Source organism: Betta splendens, chromosome 9 (genome assembly GCF_900634795.4).
Source record: "Betta splendens chromosome 9, fBetSpl5.4, whole genome shotgun sequence".
Lineage (NCBI taxonomy): Eukaryota > Metazoa > Chordata > Actinopteri > Anabantiformes > Osphronemidae > Betta > Betta splendens.
This window is the reverse complement of record NC_040889.2, coordinates 29353623-29379822: the sequence shown is the minus strand read 5'-3', so window position 1 is coordinate 29379822 and position 26200 is coordinate 29353623. Positions and strand designations below refer to the sequence as shown.

Genomic DNA, 26200 nt, shown 5'->3' with positions numbered 1-26200 from the left:
ATGATGGATGATGGACCTCCACCACAGCGTCCATCAGTCGGTCGTGTCAATGATGATCGGTTGTTTAATGTGAATCAATGATTGGTAAACTGACTCCGGTGTGTCGTTTATCAGCAGTTTAACCCTCTGTTGGTGATGCTGGCTTGTTGTAAACTCCACATTTAGCTCATTCAGCAGAAATCCGCCCCAATCAAAAGCCGCTTCCTTCCCACGCTTCCGCATTTGCTGCTTTATAACAGCAGCCTCCTGTCATTCATTCTCAGATCACTTCCTCGCCTCCGACCAAGATGACGAGCGCTGCGCTGCTGCTGCTGCTGGCTGCTGGGACTCTGCTCTGCTGCTTCAACATCACGCCTGGTGAGATTCACGCCTTCACGCAAACGCAGGTCCATCGTTACGCAGGCGTTCACCTGCTGCTCGACAGTTTGATTGCATTTCTTGTTGGTGTTTGCTGATCTGGGCATCAGAGCCTTTAATGGCTCCAGGATCGAATGGCATCAGACTTTCAGGAGGTGTTGCACTGACAGCACACGTTACAGCCGTTTCACCTCCTGTCCACAGCGTTTGCCAGGGAGAGCTGTGACTGCATCAGCTACAGCGTCACCCCCGTCCCCCGGAGAGGCATCAAGAAGGTCGAGATGATTCCTCCTGCAGGACACTGCCGCCGCACGGAGATCATGTAGGTTTAACCTGTTGTCTGAAAATGGGGACTTCCACGAGCGGTGGACGCTCAGATTTCTCCACCGTTGGAAGGAAACTTAAATCAGTCTGTCTCTGCAGAGTCACCATGAAGAGTGGGAAAGTGTTCTGCACCAAACCCGGGACCAGATGGATCGATGAGCTCTTCAGGAATCTGCAGTAAAGTTTGATTTAGTTTCCTTAGTGACGCTTTGAGAACATTTTTGTCGTAGTCAAAACTAATTTGTTTCTATCTCCTGTTTTATTGCAGGGAGCGAGAGCTCAACAGCAGATCCACTGGATCCACTGGATCCATTGGATCCACGTCCACTGAGCCGCACGTCTGATCAACAGGTGCTGCATCCTATCAAGCTGTGAATTATCCACACTGTTTACTGTTTTTATCATGAGTTATAGTTACATTTCTTTCTTAGTATCTTTGTGAATGTTTAATTCCTTTTCAAATAAAGCTGTGGTGCTCTCAGCTGTGAACGGTGCTCCTTCTTAATAACATAAAGTCCAGACAAAAGACGTGTTCAGAAAAATCGACATTTATTGCCTACAGGAGGTGAAAGTGTGGAGGTTGAACGGTGACGGGTGTCGCTGAGCACGTTCACCTGCTCACGGAACGAACGCAGCTCAGCCTTTGTGGAAGTCCTGATTTACTCCTGATCCGGGTCCGTGTGCTGTAGTGAACCAGAGGTTCAGAGCAGAAAGAGCTCGTCTCCACTGAAAATGGAGCCTTTTAGCTTTTTAGTGTTTGGGTCAAGTCCAATAAAGTCATGCACAAACTCTTAAAGACCTGGGGAGCGTAGAAAATAAAAGCAGGTGGTTCCGTTTGGACCTGGACGAAGGCTCAACCTGCTGCTGCCTGTGGTTCCTACGCAGAGACGGGCCCGTTCCCACAGCTGCTTCTGGAAGCTCAAACGCTCCACTGGTGCTGAGGCTTCAGCGCGTAGCAGCCACGTGTTACAGGACCAACAGGAGGTTGGGCCCGCGGACGCTGCCAGGGTTCACAGCGTGCTGTCCGACGGTGCAGTGACCAGCGTTCCACAGGTTCTCAGCATCACATGAACTCATTTCGGTTTGAACGCAGCAGTCGGGGCCTCGTTGATCGTATTCAACGTGAGAGAAGACAATGGGCCTCATATGACAAACAAACGGCTATAAAACCACCGGCAGGAACACAAAGACAAACGTCAGGGCCTGATTCGAGGGTTACATTCAGAAATCGCATGCAGTGACGCCAGGACAAGAAGACAACCAGATGCTTTTCGATTATTAGTCGAACGTGAGGATGGACTCCAGCGTTTTCCAGCGTGGATTCCGTGTGATGTGGTTCCCAGAGGTTGCTTTAGGAAGAAAGGATGGAAGGATGGACTGGTGGTGGCGCTGGCTTCATCTCTGAGCGTCTTTGTTTCATGGGCAGTGCTGCTGTTGGAGAAGTTGTAGAAACTAGGCACGTTGTTTGTAGAAAAAGGTGAGGCGCGCTCTACAGAGACAACTCAATGTGGCAAATGTTAAACGTGTGACTGAGAGAGAGAGGGAGGGGCGAGGGAATAGTTCAGAGCAAAAAGCTGAGGTGAGAAATAAATGCCTTTAAACCTACAACAGCTCTCCTTCAAAACGTGCTTAATACTGAATTGTACAAAGCAGCAGCTGAGAATGACAGAAGGAGCGAGAAAGTGGAGGACGATGTGCAGAGCGGCGACGTTAGGAGTGAAGTATCGGCCTCAGCATCCCTGGATCCCTGACGGCTAACAGCATCATCACGGCTTCCGCCGCCGCCGCCGCCGCGTGAACTCTGCAGCCTGGAGCTGCAGCGCAGCCGCTCCCGCTTCACTCGACCGCAGCCTCTTCTGCCTCTGACATAAAGACCGGGCCGGGCCTCGCTGTGAGTCACTGCTGCTTATCTGAACTGAAGCCGCATTCATTTCATTTGCAGCTTCTGAAGCTTCACTACTGTTTTTGGTAACGGCGCAAAAGTGCAGCAGCAACAAAGGGCAGAAACAAGCTGTGCTTTAACGGACCGTCAGAACCGCAGCTCCTGGTTTGGTTTTGCTGTCGTTGATGAGACTCTGTTGGATGCACAGCGAAGCCCTGAGTTACAGCCTCCGTAAAGGGCTCCTAGCACCACCCGCCACACGCCCACAGGCTCCAGCAGCAACGTGGCGTCAGCCGTCGGTGGACACATTCACCAGCTTGTATCTGGCACTAATACACAAACATCATCTGAGCTCAGTCAAAGCCACTCTTAAGACCCTAAATGGCCAAAATCCCAACTTCCTCTGAGTGAACGTCGGTTTACTAACATCCTCTTAAACCAGTCGGAGACTAGGGGACGATCTGAACTCGTTCTGTCGCTTCATAAAACTGAAAAACACAAATAAAAACGACACCGTTGCTGTTAACACTCAACCACGTTCTAAAGGAAGTAGAGATGAGCTACCGTTGTGATGTTGCTCTAAAGGCCCTTAAGCAAGGCATCATCAGGACCATCAACCTCTGCCTTCTGAAAACTAACGGCTCACATCTAAAACCTGCAGGTCAGACATAGATAGATCTGATTAAACCTCATCCCAAGCCCAATATTTGGTATCAAGCCTTTTTATGGGGAGAATATGAAATAAAACAAAGGTTTACAGTGTGCAAAGAAAGAGGAGCCGCAAACGGGCGAATACTTCACTCCTGTGGGTGCGAGCGCCTCAGCGGTGGATGGGGCAGTGAGGGGAACTGTACAGAGTCCAGTCTGAAGCGGTGGGACGCGCGGGGCTGCACTACCTGTGGACCGGCAGGTGCAGCCCGTTGAGGGGGGGGCGGCTGGGAGGGGGCGGGGCCGGGGTGCAGCTCCAGCTGGGCCAGCAGGGAGAAGTGGTCCGAGGGGATGTGGGGGTGGGGGCACCCGCTGATGCTGTTGTCCACCAGCCACTGGCTGTCCAGCGGCCCCAGCAGCCCCAGGACGCTCAGGTGGGTCTTGGAGAAGAAGATGTAGTCGATCACGCCCTGTGGGCACAAAACCAAAGGCGCAGGACGTCAGGGCTAATGTCAGAGGTCTGCTGCTTTTCTAACGCGCTGCCTTCAGGTACAGGACAGAGAGCAGGAGATCTGTGCTTCCGTGTCGTACAGTAGGCATGCCTCTGTTTTTGGAGAGTCGACAATTCTTTACGGTTCCACTTAACGATTCCTGGACAGTGACGTGTTCTCGTGTCCAGGTCCAGAGCCCGACCCGACCGCCTGGCTCATACAGGAACCACCTTAGATTGTCTGACAGAACTTCTGGAATCCAGGACGGTGACTCATTTATTAATCAGAAGTCGTTGCTACTGATATAAAAACCAAAAGGAAAAAATCTGTGTGACATTTGCTGAATGAAACCAGAGCAAAAACCACAAATGAGTGTGTGTGTGTGTGTGTGTGTGTGTGTGTACTTGCATTGAAGTAAGAACCCAAAAAACGTATTTTCCTACCAAAGTGAGGACATTTTGTCTGATCCTCACTTCTTTGAAGGTCTGTTTGAGGGTCAAGATGTGATTTTAGGGCTGAGGTTAGAATTGAGTTTTGGTTCATATTAGAGCAAAGATTAGACGTGTATCACATGTGATGGTTAGGGTGAGGGTGAGGGGCTAATGAAGGCATTATGTCAGAGTGTGTTTACTTGAATGTATCATCGTTTTACATCACTGCTCATTCTTACATTTCCCTTTTCTCCGCTCTGTTTTAATGTGATGATCAGTGCTTTTACGCAAAGGAGCAGCGGGTTGGGTCTCAAGTCATGGATGACTTTACCGTTGTGCTCAACGCTGTGGGACTGACCCATCTGAAAACAACAGTCTTTGTATTATAAAATGACCCATGAGTTGTGTTTTGGTGAATTAGACTCTAGGCTCCATCACTGCATTGTGCTCATCTGTGTCTGATCACATTTCATGACTCCCACTGGTTTCTATTGTTCCTTTGTTAATATGATTTCCTGCCTAGAAGAGGCCTACACTGGAACGAATGAGCCAATGGACAGAAGCCAGGAGTTTACCTTGAAGTCGTAGGTGTAGTTGGTGTAAGGCATCAGACTGCTGTCGTAGGCGCTCTTCAGCTGGAAGCTGTGAGTGATGCTTCCATCAGAGTTGCCGTTCTTGCCGTTGCAGCTGAAGTTGGTCAGACATTCATTGTAGCGCAGCTCCTTAAAGTCCTTGTGGTTCTCTGCCACTCCTCCGTTGCTCAGGTATTCCACCACACCTGGGTCGACACACGAGGCAAACTTTACCCTAAGACGTGAGGACAGAGACGCTGCCACGTTGGGGAAATCTCACCGGAGTCGGGCAGCGAGTTGAGGTCAGCACACAAGACGATAGGGATGGAGGACGGGTCGGAGGCGGGCGCCACCGAGCCGGAGGCCCGCTCGGCGATGCTCTTCAGCTCCGACAGGAACATCATGGTTTGGATCAGCTTGACGTCCGAGTACTCGGGGTCCCAGTGCATGTGGGCGTTGGCCACCAGGATCAGCTGCCTCTCCGGAGGTGGTTTCACGTCTGAGAACGCAATCAGAGCCCAAGCAGCATCAGCGTGAGCCTGCTCACGACTGAAGCAGGAAGTAAGAAAATAGACATAGAAAAACATAACATCGAATTTCACTTTTACAAACTTGAGATTAAAAGGAAGAATCACAGGATGTTTGGAAGAAGCAGTTTCAGTAAATGTGGCCCAGTGCTGTCAGACGCGTCTCCTCCAGGTTCAGAGATCACTGACGCCTGCTGCTGACACACGTTACTACACGCGGCGTGCCGTCGTACCCTCAGAGAACGCGTCCCTGTTGACCTCCAGCAGAACGGCCACGCCGATGTTGTCTTTGGTCATGACTCTGTTGAGCATGACCTCTGACCCCTCCGAGTTGGCCATGGCCACCTGGTTGAACTCCACCGTGTGTTTCTGGACCAAAGTGAACCTACGGAAGCACCCACGACAGTGAAGTTGAAACCTCGACAGGACATGGGCTGCAGGAGGCCTCTGACGTGGGACGTACTTGTCCGTCTTGAAGAACACGGCGCATCCGTCCACGTGCTTCCGCTCCTGTTCAGAAACCAGTTTGGCACGAGACTTTGGGCAGAAGTAGCCGTCGTAGCCGCGCTCCTTCAGCGTTTCCAGGAAGAATGTGTAGTACTGCTCCGTCTCCACCTCCTGCAGACAAAGACGAGCAGCTGTGAGTGTGAGGACGGACACGAGGACGGACACACACACGCACACACACACACACGCACGCTCGCACATACACGTGCACACACACACACGCATGCGCGCGCGCGCACACACGCGCACACACACGCACACACACTCACACACACACGCACGCACACACACACACACACACACACACACAAGCGCTCACACCCACACACGCTCACACACACACACAGTAGGCTGACACTGATCCACAGCAGACGAAGGAGGCGCTGACAGGCCTGAGCGGCTCAGCAGGCGTCACTGCTCGAATCCTCCTGACGCGACTGATTAAGGTCGACAGATGGACAGAGGGAGTGGACACATGTGGACAGCTGCTGTTAAACTATCTGCTTTGGTTTTGGGGGAGGAGTCTCTACCTGCAGGCTGATGATGTCGGCGTCACAGTTGGTGATTTCCTCCATGATGCCTTTCTTCCTGTACTCCCAGCTCAGCGCCCAGGACGGACAGTAGCCGTACAGCTGCCGCGTGGCGTACTTGTCACACAGCACGTTGTAGCACATGACGGTGAACACGGCTGCAGGAGAACAACGCGGAGTGAGGCACGAGCGGCAGCTGGGTCTGTTTTCCCGTCCCGTGGAAAACCAAGTCTATGTGGTTTACCTGTGGGGATCACGTGGTCTCGCTCTTTCAGACTGATCCAAGGTCTCTGAGGCAGCTGCTCTGGATGCACTGCAAACGCAGGTCAGGGTTAGGGCTCGTTGGGGCTCAGGTGTACAACACAGTGCACGTGAAACATGCACGAGCGCTGCTCCACAGCAGTGTTGCAGCGTGAGGCCAGCGAGCCCTTTACCTGCTAGATTGTCAAGCATGTAGTTCAAAAGCTTCCTGGTTCCGTCGGGCTCCTGGTACAGGTTGAGGATGTCCTGGGACAAAGGGTTTCCTGCAAAACAGCGTCACATAACAATAAACTTCTTTCCTTTGTCTTGTATTATAGTTATTTCATTTGGTCCTTTGAAATATACAATAAATGACAGAATGAGGAGCAGGTCACCTTTTAGTCCCAGGGTTTGTAACTGGAACAGCCTCCCAAGTTCATAAGGCAGAACTCGTAAAAGATTGTTGTTTAAAAGCAATTCCCTGCAATGAAGAGACGGCGTTAGAGCTTCTGCTGCTTCACTGAGGCATTGTCACCACACCGGCCTCCGCTGTCACTTCCACTCAGTGTGGCTCCACCACGCGTCAGTGTGACTACCCGCACCCTCAACCTGCGTGTTTGAGCTCATTCTCTGGCAAACAATATCCTTTCAGACAAAAGTGTCAGCTCAGGTGAGTAAAGTAAAAGTGCGACGTTCAGTGCTTTGTGTAAAGCTGCAGAGAGTCCACAGACGTTCCCCACGTGCCTCTGCTCTGACCTCAGACTCTGACCTCAGACTCTGACCTCAGACTCTGACCTCAGACTCTGACCTCAGACTTTGACTCTGACCTCAGACTCTGGCCTCAGACTCTGGCCTCAGACTCTGGCCTCAGACTTTGACTCTGTCCTCAGACTCTGTCCTCAGACTCTGGCCTCAGACTCTGGCCTCAGACTCTGACCTCAGACTTTGACTCTGTCCTCAGACTCTGTCCTCAGACTCTGGCCTCAGACCTCAGACTCTAACTTCAGACTCTGACCTCAGACTCTGACTCTGGCCTCAGACTCTGACTCTGGCCTCAGACTTCAGTCGCTGACCTCAGACCTCAGACTCTGGCCTCAGACTCTGACTCTGGCCTCTGACCTCAGACTCTGACCTCAGACTCTGTCCTCAGACTCTGTCCTCTGACTCTGACCTCAGACTCTGACCTCAGACTCTGACCTCAGACTCTGACCTCAGACTTTGACTCTGTCCTCAGACTCTGGCCTCAGACCTCAGACTCTAACTTCAGACTCTGACCTCAGACTCTGACTCTGGCCTCAGACTCTGACTCTGGCCTCAGACTTCAGTCGCTGACCTCAGACCTCAGACTCTGACCTCAGACTCTGTCCTCAGACTCTGGCCTCAGACTCTGGCCTCAGACCTCAGACTCTAACTTCAGACTCTGACCTCAGACTTTGACTCTGTCCTCAGACTCTGACCTCAGACTCTGACCTCAGACTCTGACCTCAGACTCTGACCTCAGACTCTGACCTCAGACTCTGACTCTGTCCTCAGACTGTGGCCTCAGACTGTGGCCTCAGACCTCAGACTCTAACTTCAGACTCTGACCTCAGACTCTGACTCTGGCCTCAGACCTCAGACTCTGACCTCAGACTCTGACCTCAGACTCTGACCTCAGACTCTGACCTCAGACTCTGTCCTCTGACTCTGACCTCAGACTCTGACCTCAGACTCTGACCTCAGACTCTGACCTCAGACTCTGACCTCAGACTTTGACCTCAGACTCTGACCTCAGACTCTGACCTCAGACTTTGACTCTGGCCTCAGACTCTGGCCTCAGACCTCAGACTCTAACTTCAGACTCTGACCTCAGACTCTGACTCTGGCCTCAGACTCTGACTCTGGCCTCAGACTCTGACTCTGGCCTCAGACTCTGACTCTGGCCTCAGACTCTGACTCTGGCCTCAGACTCTGACTATGGCCTCAGACTTCAGTCGCTGACCTCAGACCTCAGACTCTGACCTCAGACTCTGACCTCAGACTCTGACCTCAGACTCTGACCTCAGACTTTGACTCTGTCCTCAGACTCTGTCCTCAGACTCTGTCCTCAGACTCTGTCCTCAGACTCTGGCCTCAGACTCTGGCCTCAGACTCTGGCCTCAGACTCTGGCCTCAGACCTCAGACTCTAACTTCAGACTCTAACTTCAGACTCTGACCTCAGACTCTGACTCTGGCCTCAGACTCTGACTCTGGCCTCAGACTTCAGTCGCTGACCTCAGACTCTGACCTCAGACTCTGACCTCAGACTTTGACCTCAGACTTTGACTCTGGCCTCTGACTCTGGCCTCTGACCTCAGACTCTGACCTCAGACTCTGACTCTGGCCTCAGACCTCAGACTCTGACCTCAGACTCTGACTCTGGCCTCAGACCTCAGACTCTGACCTCAGACTCTGACCTCAGACTCTGACCTCAGACTTTGACTCTGTCCTCAGACTCTGGCCTCAGACCTCAGACTCTAACTTCAGACTCTGACCTCAGACTCTGACTCTGGCCTCAGACTCTGACTCTGGCCTCAGACTTCAGTCGCTGACCTCAGACCTCAGACTCTGACCTCAGACTCTGACCTCAGACTCTGACCTCAGACTTTGACTCTGGCCTCTGACTCTGGCCTCTGACCTCAGACTCTGACCTCAGACTCTGACCTCAGACTCTGACCTCAGACTCTGACTCTGGCCTCAGACCTCAGACTCTGACCTCAGACTCTGACCTCAGACTCTGACCTCTAACCTCAGACTCTGACCTCAGACTCTAACCTCAGACTCTGTGTGGTACCTGAGAGAGACCATGTTGCCCAGCTCAGCGGGCAGGCTGCGCAGCTTGTTGGACGACAGGTTCAGGTAGACCAGGTGTGGCAGCTTGGCGATGTCCGGCGGGATGCGGCTCAGGTTGTTGTCGTTGATGTGCAGCGCTGTCAGGTGTGTGAGTGTCCATAAGGAGCTGCTCAGACTCCTCACCCGCCCTGCAGCAGCCGAACACAGGAGGAACAGAACTTTAGCTTCACCCACCAAACCGGGGAACAGAGACAAACTGGGCCGTTCACTAACCAGAGATCTCCAGCTCAGCCCAGTGAGACTTCTTCCCACCGGCCGCCTCCTCAGCTGACATGATGGTGTAACATCTGCGGGGATCTGGAGGATCATATTTTTCCTTTGGCATACCTGTTAATCTGAGGAACACGACAGAGAGGAGACGGAGACGGTTTTGTCTTTAACTGATGCTATCAAACACTAAAAAACAGCAGAACAAATGTCCAGTGAGTAACAATCCATAAATAGATGACAAGACGGACAGAAAAGTTAATACTTGTAATAATAATGTGTTTTATTTTATTCCTTTATAATAATCAGCAGCTATCTTAGGTCTGCCGTCTGTTTTCATATCCTCTGCCTTGATTAAATTTACATTTATACAGAAGAAGCAAACGCATAAAATCTTTTACCCTGAAGAAAAAGGCTGAAATGATGGCTTAATAAACTAGCTGCTGATTACTGTAGGTTTTGGTCACAGCGCTAATCGAATTAATGGATCACGTAGATGTTTTAGACTGAAGGAACCAGAGCTTGTTATCATGTCACATTTACTGGATTCCTCTAGACTTAAAAATATTTGTGCAAACTAATTAAAGCACGAGAGAGATGAGAACAGCCTCACTCTTGTTGTGTTAACCTTTAAAGTTTATTATTTCATAACTTCATGACAAATCCATGAACTGACAGATGGACTCAGTCGTATGAGGGAAAATAACCAGGTGCCGGATTGTTTGCATTCAGGAGGAGAATAAGTAAGAACCCTTTACACACATTATCATTTAATAGAAAATAATATCAAATATTTACTTTTACGCTACATTTATTTGATATCGTGATAATAATGATATTATTAACAACAACCAACATTATGTTAAGAAACAAAACACAAATTATTAAATTGCTGAAATCCAAAAATGCATCAGTAACTTGCATTTCTAAGATGTTCAGTGTGATATGAGCCATTCACATAAGGAGCATTTTAAATACCTATTTTTCATTTCACTGTTTCTACTTTTAATGCAAATGATCTAAGTACTTCTAACAATACTGTACAGAAAATGGTTTTCAATACTTCCAAAGGAGCAACTCATCAGTTTGGTGCATTAATAATAAAACTGATTAGGTTGAGGTGACTCGATTAATTATAATAATTAGCTTTTAATACTTGAAGTAGATTGTGAGACGGACACTCGACCAATGCTCTTGTACTTTGGCTTTTTATTTCTTCAGCGCTGGAGGTGAACAAGTTTGGAGAAGCCTTACATAACGTGTTTACACACTGTAGGGTCACAAGTAAGAGCAGCAGGCGGATCCAGGGTCTCTCACACACACACACACACACACACACACACACACACACACACACACACACACACACACACACACACACAGTTACAGCATTTAGACTCCCGACCTTATAACTCGACCACATCGCAGGAGCCGTGGACGCGTCGCTCTGACTGTGGGTTATTGTGCATTAACGAATCGCCTTGTTTACTTTGTTACTTCAAAGAACGTGCGGCGACGCAGCTGCTCCAACAGCTGAGCGTCCAAACATAGACGGAATGTCACCGGTGACAGCGCGTGCACGCCGCCAGGCCGGGCCCGGTCCGCCGATCGGCCGCTCCGGGGGCTTCGCTCCGCCGCTCGGAGGCTGCCGCACCTGACAGCGGTGTGAACGCGCCCGGCGGCGACGTCCGCAGCGGATCATCCGAGGTTCGATGGGGCAAAATAGCAGCGACGCGAAGGGCACACGGGCTCCCGCACGCAGAGCGCGAAGCACGGCGCTGGAGTAGCGCGGCTGCGGCGCCGCGGCGCCCGTTCTCACCGAGGCGCACTGAGGGGACGGGCTGGTGGCAGAGGAGGCGGATTAAAGCGGCGTTCAGCGGGCGACAGCTCGGCTACGGTGTCTGCGGTGTAGCAACAAAGTCAGAGTGGACATTACCTTCATTCGGGGGCGGTGGAAGCAGGTTTATTGAGGGAATTGGCAGAGACATGCAGACGCGGCTGTTGAACCCGTGTGGACCCTGAACGTCTCGGAAGCAGGAGGAAGAACAACAAACGCATTTTCCGCTCGTGCCCGTGGACATACGCCGCGCGCGCCCGCTGGTATTTTCACCTCCGAGCAAATATGTATTTTAAATCATTTTTTATTTTAAGAACGTTATTAATATTAACAATTGCCTTTCTGGGTTTAAGGTAAATATTACCAAAGTTAGTTTTTAATCGTTATTAAGACAAATCAAGTTCGATGTTAATACAAATGCTATACAGCATATAGCTTGTGTTCTATAGAACTCGGTACAACATTCGGTATTCAGTCAACAAAGCAAGATACTTTTTGTTTTATTTTGTTACTCTGATTTCTCTCCAGCTTCTGATAAGAACTGAGTTCTTACATTTTTTTTAAAATGAACGGAGAACGATAAGCCGACTACAAAAGTAGTTCATAAACCATATATTTATTTTGTAATAGTATCTGTTAGTTCTTGCTTGTGTTACTTTATACAGTGTCTTTCATGTCGGATATTTGGTTCGAGTTCTAAGGCGGAACTGATTAAATCGAGTCGCTGTTTGTACACGGACGGTGTCGCAGGTGTTTCCAGACATGGCAACTTGCACGCGGAGTGTGTGGAAAGGTCAGTGTTTTTGTACCTCGCCTGTAACTAGAACCAGTAAACACAGTTAAATGTTCTGTGAAAGAACTGTGTGCCGTTTACTTCCGACGTGTGTTCGGATTTGATGTGGTGTCAGTCACCGCATGTTAGCTTGTTTTAGCTGCAGATGACAAGCCTCTTGGAAATATGTGTAATTTAGGTTTCTCTTTGGATATTTAATGAAACCTCGCACGTAAGGACATTGCTTGGGGTGATACCCAAATACTTGCAATGCTTTGTTTTATCCGGCGTCAAATTAAGTAACATACATTTTTTTAACAAAAGAAAATTAACGTTTGTTTCCGACTCGATCGTGAGTCGTTACTGAGCGACAAGAGACGAATAAATAAACATTTGGATAACCAAGGTGCTGTTTTGGGCGTTGTATGTATTCTGAGTGGAGGATTTACTACAAGTTTGTAAAATAATAACTTGTGGAATGTTAAGATTTTATTTCAAAGAAGGTGCATGCCACCTTCAGGAACTAGACCCCCGACCCCCCCCCCAGGTTATGTCCTCAAACAAACCTCCCCAGAGCTCCATGCCCCTGGTACTCTAAAAACAAGCCCCAGAGAGTGGAGGGGACCACAGCTGCACCCTCTCTCTGACACTTTAAATCAGCAGGTTTATTAATGACGTTTGGGAAAAACCTGACACATAAATCCGTTATGTTGGGCTCTAGTTTCTTTCAGCTGTCTGTTAAAGACGTGAAGTGCTCTTACAGAGAACTGTATTTTTTGTCGTCCCAGTAAAGCTGTAATATTAATAATTCACCAACACGAGTCCCTTTGCCTTTGCACCTCTGCAGGCGTCTGGAGGTGCAGTCATCCATTAATCGATAAGTTTGATGAAGAGAACTGAAGCCGCACTGGAGACATGTTTGTTGTGATCAAATTCGTACAGGATTTCAACTTGCCGATTGCTTTTTTTTGTGTTGAATATGTTTGAGCTCTTTAATACTTCGATAATGCAGAGAGTTGAGAGTTTTTATGTAAAAATAAAACCTGTTGTTCCTCTGCCTCAGTTTGGCAGAGATGAACCTTGGTTTTTGTGTGAGTGGAAAACTCAAGATTTATGGATATGTAAATTTTTCATGTAGCGCTGGGAGGCCATACTCTACGATGTGTGTAGACGTCTCAACTATAAACGACGCAGATGTTTTTATGGATCTCATTTCTTATGCAGCTTTTCTCTCTCAGTTTTAGCAGGATGTCAGAGGCAGCTGCTGAGCGGCGGCGCTCCTGCCTACACAGGCTTCACTCACTCTGCACAGAGGAACTTACCAGTCAGGAAATTTGCAGCCTTCAAGTGAGTTCATAAACATTTTCTTCTTTGCCTTTTAACAGCCAGACACATTCAACCCTCTCAGCTGCCCAGCAGAGCAGCCTCTTTTTTGCCCTCGTAACACATGAGCAAATGTGGAAATGGCTTTTTTCATTTTTCCCTTGTCAGGGCAATAAGGAAAGACAAGGAGGTGTCTGAGAAAGCGGAAACGAAGGAGAAGAGGGTCATCGATGACAGCGACAGACACAAGCCTTATGGCAAGACGGCGTGGGCGCCTGTTGATGACGTGTATATATTGAGGTATTACCCCCGGACCATCCACAGCGCAGCAGACGCCATCGACATGCTGAAGAAGTTTCAGCAGCTGGACTTCACTCCCCACAACCAGCCTGTCTATGTCGACCTGAAGCTTGACATGAAACTGGAGAAAAAGGTGACAACTGGCCTCCTGTTTTAGTTAGTGCCAGTCTTTTACAAATAAAAGTTTACTGTAAGGTTGTCTCTTCAGAAAATGATCCGAAAACGAGTGGCGGTTTCTTAACAATATGATTATTAACACTAGAAATATCATACGACGTTAGTCTTCACACTTCCACGGGTATTGGTTCAGTGAAATAGGCTTTTCCTGTTTGCATCCATTGAGTCAAAGAATCAGTGGTGTCTGAATTTACTGTTTAATGCTCTGCTTTTTTATTAACCAGCTCAATCCTCAGAATAGAAAATAACTGATCACCTGCCAAAGGGTTTATTATTGATGGCTTTGAACATCCAGACTTGGCAGCCGCGTGTTGCTTATTTCCGTCACTGCCATGCTTCACCTCTACAAATCAAAGTGAACTTAACGCCGTCAAGCTTGCAACATGAGCAGTTTTTGGTGCCACACGGGAATAAATACCTCATATGACGATTTGTTTAACATCGTAGATCTTCAGAGACGTTCAGTAACCAGGAGACACTCTCTGACTCCATCTCATCCATCTGTCTCCACAGATCTGTGCAGAAGCAATGTTCCTATGCATAATGAATTAAGTACACTCCAGAGAAATGAAAAATTAGTGTTGTGTTGGCAGAATAAATTTCATCCTTGATTATCTTGGCTTGATGCACAATTTAAATTCATCATTTTTCAGATGTTTTCTTAGATATTTTATTTGCAGCCACATTTGAAGTGAGTGATAACTGTTTAATTAAATAATTTTTTCCTGTTCTCAGAGAAAAGTCGACCCGTTCGTCAGCACTGTGCACTTACCTCACCGCTTCAAGACGGAGATGAACAGAGTTTTAGTCTTTACTGAGGTAAAACCTTCCCCCTCAGCCTCCATGAATCTTAATTACGTAGCCTGTTTATTGCTTGCACTTGATAAATAGTTTTAATATTGTCTGAGCACTGATTGATTCTGAAGTGCAGCAACAGCACCTTTTATTTGTTACTCCACTTTTAGCGATGGGCTGAGGTAGAACAGAATCGAGCAGCAGAGGCTGTGGGTCATAACTGGGATGTTAATGAATGACAGTCAGTGGATCTTCTCTCTCTTTTCCTTGTAGGATGCTCAACAAGCACAAGTTGCCCTGGAGCACGGTGCCGTGTGCGCTGGAGGAGTTGAGCTCATACAACCAGTGGGTTACTTCAGCCGAATTGTTGTTTTCCATCATAGAGCGTGCTCCTACTCTTCCTGAGTTTACTTCTAAATATCACTTTGAGTTCCTGCAGGAGCCGCTCACGTTAAAGTTATTCTGTCTCCATTTGCAGATATTGGATGATGAGATTTCGGCAGATTTCTACGTAGCGGTTCCAGATATTGTGTCAAAGCTTGTGCTGCTGAAAAACAAACTAAGGAAGAAGTTTCCAAAGAGCAAAAGAGGTGAGCTAAAATCAATCCAACCTAGAGTCACTTTAGTTTCTGCCTGTAATGAAGACGACGCCTTCTGTCCGTTGATGCCGTAGTGCTGCTTTGCGTGGCGCTTGTCTGCCTGTTTTTATCAGCTCTTTGCTTCACTGCAGCAGCTCCTACAAAGACAAACGAGTCCGAATGCCTTTACCGACTCAGCGGGCGCCAGCGCTGATTAATTCCTCTCTCTGTCTGTTGATGCTCAGGCTCCATCGGCGTCAACATTCCCAAGATGTTGGAGTTGTTTAGACTGGGCCACGAGTACGCGGTGGAGAGCGACTGCTTTGTTAGGACTCAGATAGCCACGGTACGCCTCGGATGGACCAGCACACGATCGCTCAGATGAAGCTAAGACGTCAGAGGGACGCGGAGCTCCCTGCTGAGATCTGCCATCATATTAGTCATTTGCTACATTCAAACTTAAAAGCTTTGTCAACATTGATGCTGAAATGGCTCTAATCAGGTCTTTGAAATGGAACCACGTTTTCTCATGTGTCGCGTCCTCCACAGCTGGACATGTCCAGAGAGCACATCTTCTCCAACCTGCAGGCCGTGCTGGAGGACGTCTGCTCCCACCGACCTGCCGACGCCGGTACGTTCACCGCAGCCAGCGGTGTTGAAACTTCTCCCTCTGGGTTGATGCCAGCTTTGGTTTGTTTGACTGGGCCAAGGTTTTGCTAGTTGTAGCTCAAAGATGAGAGCAGCTGCCGCCTCGTCTGCAGGCACTGGACCGTGTCAAGTGTAGCCCAGCTCATGTGGAGGAAGGGGAAGACGTATGGACGGTTGCACGAGTTTTACTCGAGGGGAAGTTGAATGGCATTTTGGTGCTGGAGCCAACCAGGAAGCAGAGTTTGTTTACTTGGTTTAAAAAGATGCAGCTTGTAATCATCCACTAATGGAGGCTCATTAGAGCCAGAGCATTAAATGATCTAAAACATAATTGATTCTGAGCTGGCTAAATAAAACGTCATTAACGGCGCCTCCCTGCGAAGTGAGCTGCAAAGCTTTGTGACCTGGACTGTCTCCTCACTGACTCTTCACTGTCCCATTTCCCTCTCGAGGACTTTGTGGCCATTTAGCAAACGTCTACTCAGCAGAAAGCAAATTAAAACATTAAAGTGTTGTCTAACAGAGGTGTAGCTCTACAGGCCAGTAGCTGTGAGGTCGTTCAACCGCCGGTGAAGCAGTCAGAGCATCAGCCTCAACCAGCTGTCGGTATCTGAACCAGTTGTTACAGAGCAGCGGATGGATCCTAACATGTTTAATGTGGTCGGTGCATCCCCTGGGGACCCTGAACGCCTGTTTGAGTTCAGTTCTTTTAATCAGGTTTAAACATCAGGCTTCAGTTGATGCAGCATCCTCTCTCTTAAACGCAGATGTCAGACCTGGACGTCGTCCTCAGCTGATGCACAAATCGTTTCTCCTCCCCCCAGAAACATGTCACAGGTTTTAAACCTACTTTTCTTCCTGTACAAACACAGTCCTTCTTCACCACAGTTTGATCCTGAGCTCAGATGCAGCTGCAGTTTCTTGCTGTGAAAACACGTTAAGACTTGGCTCCTGATCTCTCACTCGTCTCCTAGTTTTTGTTCCCACTGCCAGTTTGGAAACGCATCTGAACAAACTGATGGTTTATGTTTTCGTGTCAAATAATGCATCAAAAACAGCACGAGCAAACCTTAAAAATGTGTCGGCTTCTTTTCCAGTAGTGAATCATTTAGACGGCACCACAGTCAGACATAAATCTTAAGATCCCACGGAGAAGCATCAAACATCAGGCTGTGGAGGGACTCAGAGCATAACTACTGTTAAACTTCGGCTGCTCTGTGGCCTACATTCATTTAGTCTGGATTTCAGCCAAACACCAGTCACAAGCAAAAACTCATTGTCTCTCAGAATAGAGCCGAGACACCTGAGCTCTGTCTGCACACGCTCTGCAGCACTTCAGCTTCTCCAGTAATTACGTTTGCACCCAGAAGTCGAGTCCATGTGAATGTCTGTGAAACATACTGTTATTTAAATGAGCAGTTTAACAGCTGAGATTTTCCTCATGTCCATAAAAATGTTTTGGAGTCATTTGGACAGAAGCTGCTGCCGCGTGGGCAGGAACAGGAGGAAGCCCATAAACGCTTGAAGCAGGCAGAGGATACTGCGTGGTGGCTGAGAACCAGCCCCAGGGGTTTGTGGGAATAATTCATGACAACAGCACAAGCTTGATGCTGAAATAAGGATTGTAACCAAGTTAACAGTAAATGTGTCGGAGATGAAGTCTGCAGGGAGCCGACATGTTTTCTAATGATGGAGCCGCTGTGGGAGAGACAATCTGAGCGCTCTTTAACATAATTTCATGCAAAGTGATGCTCAGTTTGAGATTTTATTATGTTTTCAACACCGTTATCCAGGAAGACCTGTGTTTGAGTGGCTGGTCGGACGCATCATTGGTCCAGAGGACTGCTGTCGAGCCACTGCCTGCAGCTCTGCCTGGAGTTGCACAGTGATGTAGACTTGTTTCACAGTCTCTCTCCCTCCTCAGGACCGTTCATCCAGCGAGCCATCGTCACCAGTCGCACCAGTGAAGCTCTGTGGTTTAAGAGTGAGGACGTCTTATTGAAACCAGCAGATGAAGAGAAGGAGAAAAGCACCATTTCACTGTAAATATACACTGTACTCAATAAAGCGTTGTGAGTTTAACGTCTGAGTCCTTGTTTTTAAAGCAAAAAAAAGGAGGACACAGTGTCCACGGCGACAGGAAGCAGGTGTCACCCAGCATCCGTCCGTCCACCAGGTGTAGTTCAAGTAACTGAGCACCAGGGGGCGGTGTTAACACAGTCTATCTTTTAATCTTATCTTCATAACTCGTGTTTTCTCTAAAATCATAAAATCACTGTCTGATCAAGTTGTATCCATGTCGAGTCAACTTGAAGCTTATTGAATCGTCTAGTCAGAAACAAACAGGCCTGTGTGGACGTCTGGTCTGTGACCAGGTGTAGATCAGGACCTTTAATGAGTGTCAGTCGAGGCTTCTGGAGCCTGTGCAGCCTCAAATTAAAGTCATGACAAAGACTGATGGCTGGTGTGAAGCACTTTGTGGGCAGAGTCGGTCCTGATGTAACAGACTGAGGCCGAGTGGCAACGAGAGGAACGTCACTGAAGCCACTTTCATCATTTCTACAAGTCGCTCCTCCCTCCTTCCTTCTGCCTGATTTCCCCACAGGGACCAATATAAGCTCCCAATCTGGCACCAAGCATCAACCTGCAGCGCCGCTGAGCGTCTGCTGATTCTGGGCCGACAGGTAGACCCTCACTTTAATGCCACACTTCAAAGGCCTGTCATCCTTTTCTAAGCACACGCTCAGACTCACACCTGAAGTCGTGTTGGAAGACAAACATCACTGTGGTTTCTGCTCTGCGTTTACTGATTGTGTGTATATCTGGTGTTTTGTGCTTGTTTTATAGATATTTTTAAGCATTGTTGCCCTTTTTTCATTTTAGTCGTGCAGCCTCGGCGCATTTTGTTCTCAGGTAGCTGTGGATGATGCTTCCAGTGGTTCTGACTGCTTTTCTATTCCCACACTGTCGGGGTTCAACCACATATTTTAATCTTCTGCTGCGTCACCAGCTCCTGGTTATAAATAGTTGCAGCAGCAGAAAAGAAGCTAGTTCAGAGGCAAAACTGATCTGATCCCGGTTTTGGCAGAGGACAAAGAGGCTGAGTGTGGGTCAGGTTACTGCCATGTGACCCTGAGGAATCTCAGACCTGCAAACATCCAGCTGCATTAAACGGTACGTGTAGTTAAAGCACAACGCACGAGGAGAATGTTTGGCCTGTTTTGTGTGTTTTAGGCTGTTTGTTGGCTTCATTTGGTGAAATTTGTCATGCTCATATTCATATTTTAAACATGTCCCTGTTAATACTGTGTGTGAGGCAGCGAGAAATAAACACGGCTGAGATAAAGTGACGCTAAACTCTTATAACAGGGGCCAGTCAACGTAAAGGTGATTAAAATGACCATAAATGCTCAATAACAACATGTAAATGTGAGCATTGAGGCCGTGAAGCCACGCAGCACCGATGCAGCACCGAGGTGATGAAGTGAGAACCGCCAGTTCCACCACACGCTCGCTGCTCACAAACTGAATTACTTCTGTAAATGTCAGATTTCAGCTGTAAATAGGATTAAAGTGATGAATCCCTCTCGTGATCTACTTGATTTCCCCTCAAAAAAACAAACAAACCCATAATTCTCTCCTGCCGGGGTTTAATCCCTCAGGGAGCAGGGTCCCAGTGAGGTTCTGTCTGCGAGGTGGGTGGTGGAGGTGGGGGGGGGGGGGGGGGGGGAGAGAGGCAGGAGCGTGGGGGGGAGGGGGAGAGAGGGGGGGGGGGGGGGTCTGGAGGACTACGAGCCGCAGCGCCGACAGAAACCACTTCCAACCCGGTGCAGGAGCGCAGAGTCCGACCGAGCTCTGCGGCGCCTGGCTCCATAGACGCGTCCTGGTGCCGGTGCCGAGGAGGACGAGCCGAACCGAACCACCTTGCGCCTGTTTTATTTCTTGGCAGAGTTTCGGAGCGACTGATCGAGTCGGAGACGGAAGGAGGCTTCGCGCTGAGCCGCGGTCCAGCGCGGAGTCCGACCCGCTTCTCGGCTTGTTCTCCGGACCCACGATGAGAACCGAGCTGATCTGAGTCCGACCAACAGTCTCGCGCGCTCGTCCCTCCGCGGATCCGGATCCTCGCGGCCATGGGCGGATGGTGGGTGTTCGTCGGCGCCCTCGCAGGGCTCCTCGCCGCCCCCCGTGGGACTCACGGTGGGTGAATTTACAGTGTGTGCTGGTTGAAGTGGGTCAGGCTCCGGCTCGACCCACTTCACATCCTTCACCAAGTGTTTTCTGGGGACAAAGTTGCGACGACACTTGTCCTCCGGTTCTGTGCGGAGCAGGTTCCATCGACCCGGTCCCAGTTCGGAGGTCCGTGGGGACCCCGCTGTGAGAGCGCCTTGTTTCCCACTCAGGGCGGTTCTGTGAGTCCGGCTCCTGGGTTTGTGGGTTTGCTGAGTCTCAGAGGAGAAAAGTGATGAATTGAAACTAAGCAGACACTGATTTGATGTCTGGATGCGCTCTCATTTCTTATTCGCCTGGCGGTGAAGCAGCAGCTGCTCTCGGATCCGTCCAGAGTTCTGCTCATTTGGGCTCAGGCTGCAAAGTTGTTTCCGTTCACGCGAGGCTGTGGCGGTACTGAACCCGCCCGAACTGGGTCCGAGGCAGGTACCGCCTGGTACCTGAGGGCTGTGAGCCCGGCTTCTAACTGCTGCTCCCACTGATCATAATTATCCTCATCGGTTCTGATGACACGAGGAGGCATCTCCCCTTTGAACCCGTGTCTACAGACACCAGATTATTGCAGATTAATTTATGATCACTTGAATCCCGTCTGATTGGATTTAGCGTTGTGTTCTTGTTGTCAGTCGCTGATTTGGTGATTCGCAGGTGTTTCTGTAACTTTGGCCCAGAATAAATGAGAGCGACGCTGCAGCAGCGTCTTCATCGTCTCCTCTGGTTCCGGTCTGTTTTCTTGGAGCTTCTTGTGTGACTCCGCCCCCTTTTTGGATGCTTTTGTATCTTCTGACCTCTGACCTCTGGGCCGGCGCTAATCCACCCGCGCTCCGTTGGTTTTAGCACTGTAAATCTGTGCTGTAATCTGCGTCTCACACTGAGAGCGTTGTGTGTGAGACGTGCTGTTAATCTTGTTTAAAACCTCCACACTTTTCTTTGGTGGCAGAGCTGCGATATAAACAGCGTCTGCTGATCTTCCGCTGAACTGATTAAAGTGCCAGATTATATGGTGCAGAGGAGACTGAGGCCTGAAACAGCTGCCCTCATGTGTCTCACACACACACACACACACACACACAATTATTAGCCGTGACTGCGACGCTCTGGAGGGTTCGTGTTGTGTTCCTCTCTCCAGCTGAACATCACAGACTGAAACCAACCCAGGTACCAGAACTAACGGGTCCAGTGGCTTCAACAGCTTGTTTCATATTAACTGTGCGTTGAGCATTTGTTTTCTTTACTTTTCTTTACTTTGCCTGCTGACGTCTTTGTCTCTCTCCCCAGGAGCCTGTATCTACGAGGGATCTCTGTACGCGGTAGGTGCCTCTTTACTGTCGCTGCTTAAGTCGTCCTCTCACACAATCGCTATGTTAAGTTAATTTGTGCCCCCTGCTGGGTATTTCCTCATGTATTATTCACCACGTTAGTGAGACTGATGGCCGTGTGCTTGTGATGGTAGTTTGCATTATGGTCCACGTCCTGTTGTCTGGGACGCAGACTCATCTATAATTCACGACGGACACGGACTTGGTGGGAGATAATGGGAGAACTTGGGCAGGAGCTTGTGATGGGCCTTTGGCTGCTGGCAGACGCCCAGGGCTTCACTCACGCGCTTCAGGCCTCGCTGCCAGAGCCTCTCATCCCGGCTCCGCTTCCAATGTTTGAAGATGTGCTGTTTGGTTTGAGGCGTCAGCAGAGATGAGAGGTGGCCTTGTTCCTCCGCTGCAGCTCAGGTTCTAGTGATTTGGATCATATGGTTCGCTCCACATTTGGTAAAACACTGAACAAAAGTCACGAAGTCAAGAAATCCAACGGTTCGACCTCAGGGTTCTTGCCTCCGTCCAGTCGTGATGGACTTTGTTGGCTCATGCTGCCTCCAGAGTCCTTCTGAGAACCGTAACAAACCAGGACCACGAGCCTCTGCTCCTGCAGTCCAAGCTGTGGTTCTGTCCACGCTGCAAACCCGTGGTGACACACATTGTATCGCATCATGTCACTCATTGCACATAAACCCACGGGCTGCTCTTAAAGCTCTACTGGCCTCAGACAAACCTGGACCTCTGCGTCCCCTCAGTGGGTCAGGCCGCGGTCCGCTTGGCTGGTTCTGTGTTCATGTGACGTGTGAGCGTTGAGGTGGACCTGTGGATGAGGCCACGGAGGAGGTTAAACTGCAGCTTCAGAAGCAGGACGAGGATGAAACGCTGAGCAGGTTCCCACGCTAACGGCGACTGAGCCTCTAAATGTCTCATTCACTGCTTGGACCCAAGTAAATAAACACTGAAATTTGCTCCTGTGGCCTTTATAAAATGCCACTTGTGTCCTAGAACAACTGGTAATCTGTCCTAAGAGCCTCAGACGTGGTTCTCAGCGGGATGATTGTGCTTCTCAGGCACAATAATGAGGAACTGCTGCTTCTGTCCTGCTGTGTCATCAACATAATTAGAGCTTCGAGCCGTGAGCCGTGACAAACCTACAAGCGCCTCCAGTCCGTAGTCGCGTCCTGCCTTCGCCGCTTTGAAGGGAGGTAATTACTGGAGCCAGGACGCAGCGATGGAGAGGAGGACGGAGGCAGCTGGGATGTGGCAGCAGGTTTGAACACAGCAGGAAAAGGCCGTGGAGTTCAAAGGGAAACAAAGCCACACCTGGAGACGAGCGACTCCACCACAGCCTCGGCAGACGCTCATTGGACCAGACCTCATCCACTTTGACTTATGCCAATAATTAACCTCCCTGATCTTCATTACGCAGATTAATCTTCAAGGCTGAATTAAAACGGCTTCAAGTCACAGATCAGTGCAGTGACAGGAGGCTTCCAGCAACTTTGCAGCCTGAAATGAGCGTTAATACGTCTCCACACAAAGTTTGTTTTCTGTCAGTGGCACAGAACGTGGTTCCGCTTAGATCAGCCTGTTCCTTTCAGGTTCTCCACACACGCGTGGAGCTGTGGGTCCGTCCTGTTTGTCCATCGACCCGATGAGGCGATCAGACGCAGGACTCAGTCTGGGCCTGATTTAGCAGCTGCACGTTTGATTTGACTGCAGCTGATGCATGAAGGTGCTGTCGTTCACCTGAGTAGCGTATGAACAAACCAGTAAGATAGGATCAGACCCAGACGGGACGGAGCGCTGGTGCCGTCAGGGCTCGTGGGGGGAGGCGTGCTGCAGCGCCGTGTGCCACCGGCCCGGCAAAGGACCACATGCAGCACCGTCCAAATATAACATCCGCCCTCGAGGCTTGAATTCCTGGCATTGCCGCTCCCGTAGGAATCAGAATGCAGGGCACCGCGAGAATAGCAGCGTGAGGACGGAGCTCCGGCGTGAACCTACACCTGCAGACGGGCCTGAAGTGACCGGACCCGCTTGACTGCCGGTTCTGACCCGCCCCAGCAGCTCCAGGCCTGACTTTGGCCCCAGTGCTTCTTTATGACCCGGTGCCAGTGTTCTGTGCATGGCTGCACGTGCATGGTGTTTATAAGGCGAGGCCCATAAAAGGCCATGAACCCAGCTGCTGTGCGCCGGCGTCACCCTCCGTTTGTCTGGTGGAGCCTGTGGAACCTCGTCTACATCAGCGCGGCTGCCACAGGAACGTGAAGCTGGGTTCTCCTGCGGTTTAAACCGCTGAGCGATGGAGGCTTCGCACCTTGTTGCTCAGCTCGTCCAGTCAGTAACACTTAAAGATGCGAGCGGCTGGAGATGGAATCGTTCTTTTCCATATGACGCTCAGCCCTGAGTTAATTAAGTGTAAACGCAGCATGAAGCTTCCTGATCTGATCCTGTGGCTTTAATTTAACCTCAGAGGCAGATCAGATGCAGATTGGCATCAGACTGAGGCAGTGTGACAGTGTGAGTGTGATGTAGAAGTACGTATAAAAGCACAAACTCCCACTTTTTCAGATTAGAAGTTAGAAGCTGAACGGATTCAAATGAAAGACAACAAACTGTAGAGCTTAAATGGAATTCTGCGGGTTAAACGTTAACAGACTGCAGGAGGACGCAGGGAAACAACTAACCCAAAGCGGCTTTGGGAGATTTTTCTATCTATGATTAATTCTTGTCTCACATTTCAGCCACTTCCCCGTTTGCTTCTCTACATGCAGGAATGAGCATTGACCGGGCTGCTCTGCTCTTAGATTACATCAGCGTCTCACTTTCACTGAAAGAAGCGAAGCAGCTCTGCCACGACTCCTGTCCTTGTTCCTGCTGCAGTGAAACATGGATTAGTTCTATTCTTTGAGACTAAACAGTCAAATGAGACATTTCTGAATCCCTTTAAAAGCTGGAACGTGTCTGGGAGCTGAGTGCATGCGGGTCCTGGTCTTAAACGACACCGAGGCCTTTCAGTAAACTGTATGTAAACAGCCGCTCAGCAGTTCGTCTGATTGCTGCCGCCTGACTCGCTTCACAACGTGAGTCTGATGTCGTTGGAAAAAACAAGATCAGACCTAAGTGGAATTTAAATTGGAGAACAGTGAGCTTTTAGGAGGCGTCTCAGAGCTCGGGGGACGTTCACAGCCCACATGCAGCAGTTTCTGCAGTATGCATGATGTTGGGAGCAGTAATGGCATCTGAGCGTATGGATGTGGAGCAGGACGTGCATTAACAGCTTCGAAGCCCTCATGATCAGACGTTCACCACAGGCAAACAAAGCAGCAAAGCAGCGAGGGGAGGGGACCGAGGCCGTGCATGGGGGGGGACGCTGCGGCTCCGCTAGCTTAACAGGTGTTAGCGCAGCAGATGAACTTTGACCCCACACACAGAAACCACACGTACGGCATCGAAACCCTCTCACTGCGACTGGAAGCCTTAAGTTATTACCGCAGTAAATGAGGGTCACTTGATTTTAATTTGGCTACAAACTAATATGTGAGTCTGTTTGGACTCATTCATTCAGGTCACACTGAACTTGAGCAGGAGCTGAACTTACTCCTCCCGGCGCGTCCGGGTAAAACAGGGATGCGTCAGCTAAATGCAGCTTGGTTTTGGTCCCTCCAACCTGGTGACTCCCGATGCTCCGCTAACACTGATGTCAGAACAGCGGCTCGGCCGAGGACCCTCCACACGTCTGATTACCAGGCTAGCTCCTCAGCGCAGCCATGATTGCTCCTCGTTTGTTCAGCTAATGAACTTCTCTGTGTCATGGTGTTCATTAGAAACGCTGTGTGATCTCACCGTCTCTGCTGAAACAATGACTCCTGGCTGTAATGAAGGGCGGTGGAGCAGAGGGAGGACGGGCCCAGAAGGTTACGAAAGGTCGCGTATGCGCGGGAAGGCGCGGCGTGCTTTAAAACTATGTGAAGGGGCTTTGTTGGTGCAGGCGTGTCACTACAGGCCCAGATGGAGAGGAGCCAGGAAGCTCAAGCTCTGTGTGAGTCAGCGCTGGGTCGGCCTGGAGGAGCGACCACTGAGACACATGCTCCATTGATGGGAGAACTGGGACCTTTGTGGAGATGTTTGACTTGAACCTGTTCCTCAGGTTGAGACCCTCTGTGTGATGGTGAGAGCGGCCACGCTCCTGGACTGAGCCTTTGTCCCCTCCTGGATGAAGTGGTCCAACCTGGGCCAACGGAGGAGGAGGAGCTACAGTAGCTGCTCTGCGCTGACGTCGGCGCCGCCTTTTGTTCGTCTCCCTGGTGTCGGACCGAGCCCCGTCGGCCTGTTATCAGCAAACAGCAGGCGCCGCCCGAGGCCCGGCCGTCCCGCGCTGCTTTCCTGCCGTCTGCGCCCGCAGGCTCCTGCAGCTACAAGTGTTTAGGCAGCGCGTTGGAGCGCTGCGGCGCCTGTCGCCGCCGGCTCGGCGGCCATGTTTGCACTCGCCGTCCGCCACAGGGCTCGTTTCTCTAATCGGCCTCGTCCCAGAGGAGTCTCACTCTGAGGAACCAGCACCACTGCAGGGACGACTTCAAAATCTGTTGTTTATATCATAAAGGGCTGAAGGAAAGTGAACTTTATAAAATGAATGAAG

General features: G+C 49.8%; 4 protein-coding genes across 4 annotated transcripts in view; 3 read left to right on the top strand and 1 right to left on the bottom strand.

Annotated features, from left to right (window-relative positions):
* Window positions 1-110: 110 nt before the first annotated feature.
* Window positions 111-1170, top strand: LOC114861258 (permeability factor 2). The gene is made up of 4 exons (XM_041072092.2): window positions 111-357; window positions 562-679; window positions 781-858; window positions 950-1170. The coding sequence occupies exons 1-4, from the start codon at window positions 288-290 to the stop codon at window positions 1023-1025; spliced, it is 342 nt and encodes a 113-aa protein (XP_040928026.1). The 5' UTR covers window positions 111-287; the 3' UTR covers window positions 1026-1170.
* Window positions 1171-1213: 43 nt separating this feature from the next.
* On the bottom strand, window positions 1214-11013 carry cnot6l (CCR4-NOT transcription complex, subunit 6-like). Its single transcript, XM_055511738.1, is given in 13 exon segments — window positions 1214-3518; window positions 3520-3681; window positions 4709-4911; window positions 4986-5204; window positions 5466-5617; window positions 5696-5850; window positions 6270-6427; window positions 6514-6582; window positions 6704-6793; window positions 6905-6990; window positions 9323-9509; window positions 9595-9716; window positions 10994-11013. Coding segments are annotated over 12 exon segments (1656 nt in total). The 5' UTR covers window positions 9707-9716; window positions 10994-11013; the 3' UTR covers window positions 1214-3455.
* A 774-nt stretch (window positions 11014-11787) lies between these two features.
* mrpl1 (mitochondrial ribosomal protein L1) lies at window positions 11788-18100 on the top strand. Its single transcript, XM_029160238.3, has 9 exons — window positions 11788-12218; window positions 13436-13544; window positions 13689-13953; window positions 14733-14816; window positions 15066-15137; window positions 15271-15382; window positions 15616-15716; window positions 15920-16001; window positions 17943-18100. Exons 1-9 carry the CDS (start codon window positions 12188-12190, stop codon window positions 18062-18064), a joined length of 978 nt encoding a protein of 325 aa, XP_029016071.1. The 5' UTR covers window positions 11788-12187; the 3' UTR covers window positions 18065-18100.
* A 1701-nt stretch (window positions 18101-19801) lies between these two features.
* Window positions 19802-26200, top strand: part of fras1 (Fraser extracellular matrix complex subunit 1) — a 114032-nt gene continuing 107633 nt past the window's right edge. The window contains 2 exon segments of the mRNA XM_055511642.1: window positions 19802-20215; window positions 21524-21555. Of these exon segments, the coding sequence (XP_055367617.1) occupies window positions 20149-20215; window positions 21524-21555 (99 nt within the window). The 5' untranslated portion in view covers window positions 19802-20148.